Genomic DNA, 11140 nt, shown 5'->3' with positions numbered 1-11140 from the left:
TTTACTTATCCAATACATCCGACGGCGAAAATCTCAAGCGAAAATAGAAAAGTCTCCAGAGAAAAAAATAAAACAAAACCATTTCATTGTCGTGTTTCCAATACAACACCACTAAATGCAAAGCTGTTTCCCCCGTGTAAACACACACACACACACACACACACATGCACAAGCAAACAAACAAACACACACACACAAACAAAAAAAACACACACACAGACATACAAACACACACAAACAAACACAAATACATATACAAACACACACACACACAGACACACTTCCGCACATACACAACTGCAGTTGCCTGTGTATATAGATATGTGAGTGTGTCGGTGAGTTTATACATATACATATATGCATATATATATATATATATAACGCATATACATACACACATATACACAAACATATATATATATGTGTGTGTGTGTGTGTGTGTGTGTGTGTGTGTACACACAAACACTTACAGGCACACAGATATCTGTATATATATATATATATATATATATATATATATATATATATATATATAAATACACACATATACATACATATATATACACATATAGATACATATATATGTATATACATACATAGATAGATATAGATATATAAATATATATATACATATATATATATATATATATATATATATAAGCGTAGTTGTAGAGATGTATACAGAATAAGATATGTATATCCTTGTCTCATTCGTAAGCTACGTATTGCTGTGTTGCTTGAGACTTCGAAGTAATCATGGGTTTTGGTGAATCTGGAAGGAAAAACGAAAGTAAATGAGTTACATTTATGGCAAGATTATCGACACATTATTTGTGAGCGTGTACACCTACGCGCGCGCGAATGTGAGTGTGTGTGTAAGTGTGATTGTGTGTATGTGTAACAACTGACCAATGATCTCCGGCCAGATGACCACCCTTATCCTCTTCAGTTTCATTCTTCTCATCATCATTACGAACAGAGTTAGCCATGCCTGCTGCGACCATCCCACGTATTAATGGAGGCCTGTCAAGGACTATTACATAAGTCAATCTTACGTAAATGCGAGGCGTATTTGGCTGCTATTTCTACTTGATCCAACGACAGACGCGCTGTATGCTTAGATTATCTGTTTGTCTGTGAGACCCCTTTGCTCTCCTCTAAAACATCTATTATTCTATCAATGGCTGCGTCTATATCCCGTTGTTTTCTTTTCATGTGGACAACGTCTCCATTTCTATTAGAAATATATTGTAATCGGTCGGAATTGAGAGATTGATTAAGGTGTAATTCTTTAGTCAATAGTCTTTAACAAAGAAATCTGATCGATTCGTTGCTGCATGAATTGGTTCGTTCGAAAGATTGGTTATTGGTTATTTGGATCTTCTGCGACAGTATTTTTTGGTGTTGGTTTGCACTTCGTGGCATTTTTATTCTCCTTGATATTCCATACGGCAGTTAATGCCCACACGTACATGTATGTACATACATACATATATAAATATAAGTATATATATATATATATATATATATATATATATATATATATATATACGCATATTCACACACATCTATAAATATATATATTTGTATGCATACATACATATTCATATATAAAGAGAGAGAGAGAGAGAGAGAGAGAGAGATTTAGAAGACGTTTAGAAGAGTTAGGGGTACATATACATGCATATATATGTACATACACTTATATGTATGTGTATGTAAATATTTGTGCGTATGCATGTGGTTATATGCTTGTGTCCCAGCACGCACGCATTCATACCGCACACACATATACATCCTCCTTCCTCTCTGAAGAAATACAAAGCTGTTCGTTAGGAATTTATGCAGCAAATCCTTCTTCATTGACATCTTTGAGTTAATGGAATTGTATCTTTGTAGCAGATAAATTACACAATGTATGCAAGTAGTATATATAAACATATATATATTTAATAATATATGCATATTATATGTATATATATATATATATATATATATATATATATATATATATATATATATATATATGGATAGAGAGGAGGAGAGAGAAGGAGGTAGATAGAAAGAAGCAAAGAGTAAAAGACTGTAGAGAATCATTTGTCGACCAATCAAAGATTTTACAGAACGGTAACAGTAAATGCATGTTCATCAATATTTTTGATTTTGTTGGTGTTCTTTTTGTCCCCACCCCTTCACCATTGAGAAATTACTTTTATTCGGATTCTATATTTTCGTTGTTGCTTTTGCAACTGATATTCGTATTGTTGATGCTGCTGTTGTTGTAGATGTTGCTGTTGCTGCTACTGATGTTATTATTGTAGTTTTCGTTGTTGTTGTTGTCGTTGTTATTCTATTATTCTCATCTGATATCTATCGACTGTTGGCATTGAATCCTTCTCCCCCCACCCAATCTGTAATCTACGAAAACGGACAAAGGAAACGGTCGGTGCTACTGCGGCTGCTACTGTTATTCAAACTTATGTCAGCGATGATTCATCAGTTCTTTTATCACAGACATTCCAGCAGTGCCACACACGTCTTATTTTTCTTTTTAAACTTAATGTACTGAAAGTATCCACATCCGTCCAAAGTTGGTCGGAGGCTGAGAGCAGAATTGAAATGCAGGTTTCATTTCAAACTGTTCAATGAGTGTGTTAGCCATCAGTATCAACGATAAACCTGTATATATATATATATATATATATATATATATATATATATATATATATATATATATATATATATATATATATATATATATAAAATCTTATATGTATGTATGTATACTGGTACTCGGTAGTATAATGGTAGGTGTCCCCGCCTGTCACGCAGGATATCGAGGCAATATTCCCAACCGGCGAGGTTGATCATTTTATATATATATATATATGGTGATGATGACGATGATGATGACGATGACGATATGTAAGCTAAAAACAACGACGACGATGAGGAAGAGGAGACGGAAGAGGAAAACACTTACAGAGTCTAATATTGGAATGTCGCCACAGATTAACATTCTTCTTCTTCTTCTTCTTCTTCTTCTAGCAACGGTTCCAGCACATCTTCTTTCTTGGTGTCTCGTAGCCATAATGATCTCTCTCTCTGTAGGGAGACATACAGATATACACATATACAGATATACACATATACAGATATACACATATACATACATGCACAAATACATAGAGGCTGGTGCCACAGCATAGCCATAGCCTTGGCCTGAAACACATCAAAGAGTAATTAAATGTCAGTAGCTAGAGACTCCAGTTGTTGAAGATTAGCGTAGATTATTATACACAAAACGATTATAAATCCGGTGTAATATGAATATTGGTTGAGAAATCTTGCCACAACGCCATATTGGTAAAGCCGGCCACGGTGGAATTTGTACTCCAGAACGTAATGAGCTGGAATGAATACCGCTGAGCATCATGTCCGGTGTGCTAACGATTCTGCCAGCTCACCACCTTGTGTATTCGATTATTAAAACAACTTATACCTACCTTCTGCCTCAATACTTCGAAAATACAAAAGTGACTTCTTTTATATCTTGAAAGAAAAAATCCTTCACTGTTCGGTTTTAAAATGTCTTTTAATGAATTTGGATTTAGGCCGGCAAAATGCAATTCATTCTAATTGACGATTGAAAGTGTTTTCACAATGAAACATGAATATATTGTTTCTTCACTGATAAACAAAGCTGTTTAATATCTTGCTTTTGACTGTATGACCTCATCAAGACTGTCATCTTTTTATATAGATATTTCAATTTCTAGTATTCAAAGTATGCTTGGAGAAAATTGTATTCAATTTACTGCCAGGTGTATTAAATATATATTTATCTTACTAATATCTTAGTTTAAAACTGTTCACCATTAGACCTATATAAGGATTGACTAATAAAACCAGTTTTTGCAAGTTGATAAGCACACATTTTACCAAAACTTACATTTTCTCGGGAAAATCTGCAATAGAGATTGTATTATTGCGTGCAATTCCATAACAAACAATTTCACTATCTTCAGTTAACAAAAGGAACGTAAGACAATAATTACCACGAAACTACAAAATTTTACATGCATAAATACAACATGCTGTTTAAATACAACCAGCTTAGTCTACCGTGGAACGTGCAAGGCTGTCAACAAACAATTTTAACCGTCAACATTTATACAAGATTAATAACAAGAATAAAACAATATTCATTCAGTACTAATCAAAGAAAATGTTTTCTATTTTTTAGGCACTGGTTTTAGTAATAACTTCACAGAAGTATGAATATAGCATCATAAGTACGCACGCACACACATCTGTAGTAAATGAAATATATAAACAAAATTAAAACAAGCAGTCTGGTTGCTGGCTAAAATATATATTGTTACAGTCAATATAAGAGCTAACAAATAGATTTGCAAATAGGTTTGTGATAGATTTCAAAATACCAATCAATCATCGAATGATATAAATCCAGCCACCACAAGGAAAACACATCAACTTACAGGAATTCGCAGGAAGTACGAATGGCTTCCTGTCATGCGGTTTGACAGTGGGACATTGCAGAAGACAAACACTTTGACTAAGCCGTGTAGAAATTCTTAGCATTTATAAAGGTTCGAAAGGATTAAATAAAAATAAAAATATAAAAATGAATCCGTTACAAGATTTGAAAAATTTTCTGAAATTTTTCTTAGAACCGGAGGAAAATGGTGACGGAAATAACAAAAGATGTTTTGTGAATTGTAAGAGAATAATGTTTGGAATATTGTCACGAGAAAACACGATGAAAGAAATCACTAAAGACAGGGCAATACTAAGTTTTACTTTCTTCCAGGACAAAGGAAGGTTGTCAAATTTGAACTAATATTCGTACAAGTGGCGGCGGTTTTTCTCTTATCTTGTGTTTAGGTTATTACAATCTTTGTCCCTCGGAGAAATACAACTTATTACAATCTTTTGCAGTTTTGAGCAAAAGTTTAAAGTTGGTGAATATGTGCAGACACCGCTAATCCTCCTGATGATAAAAGAAATATCCATCTAACAACAGATCGCTAACAGATTACATCCCACATAAAGAGATTCACCATATCCTGAAAGATGGGCCATAATAGATAGATAGATAGATAGATAGATAGATAGATAGATAGATAGATAGATAATGAATGGATGGATGGATGGATGGATGGATGGATGGATGGATGGATGGATGGATGGACAGATGGATGGATGGATGGATGGATAGAGAGACAGACAGATTGAGAGAGAGAGAGAAAGAAAGAAAGAAAGAAAGAAAGAAAGAAAGAAAGAAAGAAAGAAAGAAAGAAAGAAAGAAAGAAAGAAAGAGAGAAAGAAAGAAACATCAGATTAATGCAACAGGAATGGGAAAAGAAACAGAGAAATGACGCAGTTTAAAGTGAAATATTTCGTTATTTATATTTGCTGGGAATTTGTGGAAGGAAAGAGAGAAAGAGAGAGAGAGAGAGAGAGAGAGAGAGAGAGAGAGACAGACAGACAGACAGACAGACAGACAGACGGACAGAGACAGAGACAGAGAGAATGAGTGAGGGTGGGGAAGAATTGCTCAGAGGGAGGACGAGTGTCGTTGGTTCAGATAGAAAAGAGAGAATGTATTTAAGAGAAAAATAAAGACCAAAGGAATGTCATATATGATGCCATGACAACGGAAATAACAATATGGCGACGGGAAAGTTGAAAAGATAATTAAGCCAAATGGTGTCTAGTGGAAGAGGAGGGAAACTGAAGCAGGGTAATATTGTATCATATTCGTATAATATTATATAATATCGTATAACATAGCTGGCTTGTCGTCATAGATATGGCATTTTGTAATAGAGGCATGTGTTGAAGGAGAAGGCTGTGGTACGATGTTGTAGTAGTGAGTGGCGGTGGGAGGATATAGTAGTACGGGATTGTGGGAGGGTTTGTGGGAAGAGTGATACGGGAAGTTTCTGGTAGGGAGTTGTAGTGGTGGAGGAGGTGGTTGTAATCACAAAATTCGAATGTCTGCATATCGTGCCTCGTGTGTTACCGTGACGGAGATTAATAAGATTTTATTATTATTATTATTATTATTATTATTATTAATAATAATAATAATAATAATAATAATAATAATAATAATAATAATAATAACAACATCGGTAAAATACCTTAGGAATGAGAACTCCAGGACACCTGATGAAGGCTGGAGAGTACATCAGCAGAAACGTTGTGTTAAGAAAGATGAGGACAAATATCCGTTAAATGTAAATAATTTGTCATCTGTCAAATATAGAGCTACAATACAACCACACATAGGAAGCTGACATACCCGCACATATCAAGACTGTATCCTTACACACATCAATCGTATACACCCACACAAATCAAGACTACATACGCATACATCAAAGCTATACACACATCCATATAACTATATACCTCGACATATCAAGATTATATGTCTACACAACAAGACTACACCGTCACATGCAAAGACTATATATCCCGACATACCAAGACTGTACACCCACACATATCAATACTGTACACCCACACTTATCAAAATGAAGGTTGTACACCCACGCACACCAGACCATGCGTACGAAGACCACAACGCATAGAGCTAAGTTAAACGCACACACACACACGCACCCACGCACACACACCGGTTCTTTCAAACCACCGCTTTTATATCAGCAGAAATGATGACTACAGCAATAATATATCAATAACAACAACAACAGCAACAACACTAATGAAATAGCTGCCTCTTTACATTGGCTGTCAACATTCCGTCGAAGCCCACGCTGCAAACACAAACTCCATCTCTTCCAAACTTATCTCATCCCATACAACCAGTTTCATTATCCTTCGTACAGACCCGATCTATCCATCCGTCCAGCCATATATCTGTCTGTCTGTCTGACTGTCTGACTGTCTGTCTGACTGTCTGACTGTCTGTCTGACTGTCTATCTGACTGTCTGTTGATTTGTCTGTCTGTCTATCTATCTATCTATCTATCCATCTATACACACACACACACAGACACATATATGTGTGAGTGTGTGTGTGTGTGTATGTGTGTGTGTATGTGTGTGTGTGTGTCTGTGTGTGTGTGTACGTGTATATACAACTTAATATGAATGTGTTGTTTAAGCGCCATAAACTGCAGTAGTAATCGTTCTAAGAAATCATCTTCTGTAGATGTAATGGTGCTAAGTAGCAGAGATTATATCGGCAGACGAAATGTTATCAGCACCGGAAGATGGAACCATTGTGTTACGTGATTTTCAACTTGAACTTCACCTGTTGATATAATCCCCTACCGTTTAGCATCGTACGTTAATTCGAATTAATTAAGACGGTCACCGCAGTTTATGGCGTTTGAAACAATGCTTTGAGTCCAAAAACTGAAACTAATAAGATGAATAAAACATTTCAGAGATAAAAACAGCAGCAAGCTATAATGATAATTAGAACAAACATTCATAAAGCGCCAACAAATAGAACAACAACAACATCAACTACTACTACTACTACTACTACTACTACTACTACTACTACTACTACTACAACTACTACTACTACTACTATATATATATATTTAGCGGCGGAGTAAAATGACGGCATAAAATTTCAATGACTTAATTTGCACGTGCGCTTTGTTGAGAGAGATTATTAGAAGCTAATTCGTTGTGTCACATATTCTATATTGTACACGTGTATTTACACTATCATTTTCGGAATTTTTGAAACCTACCCAATATATCTAGACGAAAGTGTACTACAGACACCGACGGAAACAAAAAAAAAAAAAAAAAAGAAATGAATGGTCATCACTTTTGAAACGAAATATGAAATTGTAAAAATGTACGATGGTGGCACAATTATGAAAAAACATTTGTGACACATTTTCACTTACTTCGTCAACTGCCTGTACAAGTCTCAAAGAAAAAACAAAAGCATTTATCTCAAGTTAGAAATGCGCAGCCATTGTAATCAACCTGGGTTCGTAAAAGAGATGCTGGAAGCTTTATTCCGGAAGCATTATTCCGAATTGGAAAAAACTTTTAAATGCATGGATAACTGTCAAAACACAACGCATGCGTATGAATGTTAATCAAACGTCGATTCGTAGCAAAGCATTGTCGCTTTTCTGTAGGCTTCAAGAAATGGAAGATGACACAAGCGAAATTTTTGTTGCAAAGACAGGATGGGTTAATCGCTTTAAAAATCGATACGGGTGGCATTCTGTCAAAGTGCAAAGAGAAGAGTCAATCGCTGATGTAAAATACAGCAGCAAAATTTCCAGAAACATTGGCAGACATAATTGAACGGGACTACATGGCACAACTGATTTTTTGATATCGATGAAACAAGACTTTTCTGCAAACGTAGGCCATCCAGATGTTATATTGGTAAGGAAGAATCTGCGCTGCTTGGTTTTGAAGTTGCAAAAGATCGACTGACGTTATTATTTAGATGTGTGCTCGAGTCTAGTGCGAGTGAAAGGGATTAAAAAAACCATTATAATAATAATATTTCTTATTATAAATGATCTTCACATTCTTTTCACTTTACATAAAATATTCTTTACATTTTACTCTTGTTTTATTGCCATTTATTTAGGAGTATTATAAAATTTATAGGTGAAATATTTTTCTGGGAACGAATTACGATTCATAACATTGCTACTATGGGAAATCATCGCTCTGCTTTACGAGCTGTCTCCAGGAACAAAACTGTCAAATAAATGGATAAATAAATAAATGAGCTGCTTTTGAGTGTTTGGAAAATGACCGTCTGGCACAGAGTTTGACGATGAGGGATATTGGTGAATGGTGGGGGATGTTCAGCAAATAGTGCAATAACAACATACGAACATTGAGTAGCATTCCGACAAATTACTCGACACGATCTACAGGCAGAATACTAGGCTACAACAAAAAGACATGCGCAGACTGACCTTAAAGTTTATCAGCTGTTTCTTTGATCTTTTAGCGGTGTGGTAAGAAAAAGGGAAGGATAAGTTAAGAAAAGTCAGAAAAGAAATAGGGCAGCTGATAAAAAAACATACATAGATAGATAGATAGATAGATAGATAGATAGATAGATAGATAGATAGAGGTTTGTATGTATGTATAACAAATAAACTTGTACAATATATCAGAAACAAGGGCACTCAATAGTGATTGTGTAGAAATATTTTCTTTTACTGTTCAAAGTAACTGCCGTAATAAAAATGTTAGTGGCTGCAACTACGGACTGTTCCGTGTTTTATGGAATATTATTACGTAAAACACTCGTCAGGCCTTTATTTTTTGTCGACATTAACAAATCTATTCCATCCGTTGATTTTATTACAAACACACGTACATATGCTCTGAGAGAGAGGAGGGGGTAGGGCGAGTGAGAGAGGGGAGAGAGAGAGAGGGGAGAGAGAGAGAGAGAGGGAGAGTGAGAGAGGGGAGAGAGAGAGAGAGAGAAATAAAGTAAGAGAAAGAGAGAAATCGAACTGCATCGATTCTCAGTTGTCATTTCCTCAGAATCAGGCGCTGACAAATCCAGTTCCGGGTACGTGAAGGTATGAACACAATATTCTTTACCATAGCAATGGGGGTTCTTGTCACAGTGCCTGAAGACATTTAACTGAGCAAAAAGGGAAAAGAATTTCGTAGATAATTTCCACTCTGAGTTTTACAGAGTCTTCAATAAATGATTATCCATGACCCTGACTCCCTTTTGTCATCCTCTTTATATATCGGGACTCATCTTAAACTCCATGGAGAGGATCCTTGCTTATCGGGGGACAGGATAAGATCGGGTCATAAAAATGTCCCTCAACAATTGTGGTGGTACAGCCGAATGGGTTTAATACTACCAAACCAAATGACCGGTTGATGTGTCATACCTTGTCAAGATCATGAGTTGAATATCTGGAATAAAACAGTAAAACCTCAACAGCCCCAGTTAGTGTGGCTGGAAATAGTTATCAGAAGGTAGGAACAGTTCTGGAATGACTCTAGATAACCAAACCTGCAATAAACTGGTTCCTGAGAACTCCGTAGACAGGTGTACCGTTAACTTAGGGAGATTCAGCGAGACAGAGTGTGACAAGGCTTATCATTTGAATTACAAGTACTACACATTTTTGCCAGGTGAGTGGACTGGATCAACGTGAAATAAAATGTCCTGCTCAAGGACACAACGTACTGCCTGGAATTGAACTCACGACCTTACGATCGTGAGCCGAACACTCTAACCACTAAGCCACGCGAGGCTCTTGTGAAATGGAGGGGAAACATGGCTTCTGTTCATGAAAACGAAATTTTTTCTTTTAAACATAAAAAGTGGTGAAATTAGTGAAAACCGATGTTTTAAGTTAGTGGCACCAAACTGACCTTATAGTTACGAATTTCTTTCTCAAGTTCCTGAATCCTATTTTCTTGCATTTTCGACAATTCGATATAATAGTCAACATTTTCTTGGTAGACATGTTGTAATTCGGACTGCAAACAAATAATAATAATAATAATAATAATAATAATAATAATAATAATAATAATAATAATAATAATAATAAGAAGAAGAAGAAGAAGAAGAAGAAGAAGAAGAAGAAGAAGAAGAAGAAGAAGAAGAACAACAACAACAACAACAACAACAACAACAACAACAACAACAATTCTTGAATGAAATTTTCCATCCAAGGATTACTATTGCTATATATATATATAATATATATATATATATATATATATATATATATATATATATATATATATATATATATATGTATGTATGTATTATGTATGCATCAATGTATGTATGTATGTCTACTAATAATTGACTTCAAAAGCCTCAAATTAACTGTCGATCACATTACGGCTCAAAGTTTCACTGTTCACTGGCTCCATTGTATGAAAACTCACATGAAACTAAGCATTCGATTGCAGTTCGTTTAATCGACGAGATACTCAGTCAATACGTATAGGAAACGTCTGTGATGTCTACGTACATCTCATCTCTCTCTCTCTCTCCCTTTCTCTCACTCTCTCCCTTTCTCTCACTCTCTGTCTCTCCTTCTCTTTCTCTCTCTCTCTATATATATTCGCCATAATCGAAGTCGGTTCGCCGGAA

General features: G+C 35.4%; 1 protein-coding gene across 5 annotated transcripts in view; it reads right to left on the bottom strand.

Annotated features, from left to right (window-relative positions):
* Nucleotides 1–635: 635 nt before the first annotated feature.
* Nucleotides 636–11140, bottom strand: part of LOC106869076 (uncharacterized) — a 277337-nt gene continuing 266832 nt past the window's right edge. For 3 of the 5 annotated variants that reach the window (XM_089341271.1, XM_089341273.1, XM_089341272.1), the window contains 3 exons: nucleotides 10405–10512; nucleotides 2984–3105; nucleotides 636–772 (listed from right to left, as the gene is read on the bottom strand). In XM_089341271.1, the coding sequence (XP_089197397.1) occupies nucleotides 3013–3105; nucleotides 10405–10512 (201 nt within the window). In that variant the 3' untranslated portion in view covers nucleotides 636–772; nucleotides 2984–3012. Of the gene's footprint in view, nucleotides 773–2983; nucleotides 3106–8969; nucleotides 8998–10404; nucleotides 10513–11140 lie in introns of those variants that run through there. The other 2 variants (XM_089341274.1, XM_089341275.1) reach the window with 1 other exon arrangement.

The sequence above is a fragment of the Octopus bimaculoides genome, chromosome 24 (genome assembly GCF_046866305.1).
Source record: "Octopus bimaculoides isolate indiv1 chromosome 24, ASM4686630v1, whole genome shotgun sequence".
Lineage (NCBI taxonomy): Eukaryota > Metazoa > Mollusca > Cephalopoda > Octopoda > Octopodidae > Octopus > Octopus bimaculoides.
The sequence above is the reverse complement of the archived record's forward strand: the minus strand, read 5'-3'. Positions and strand labels throughout refer to the sequence as shown.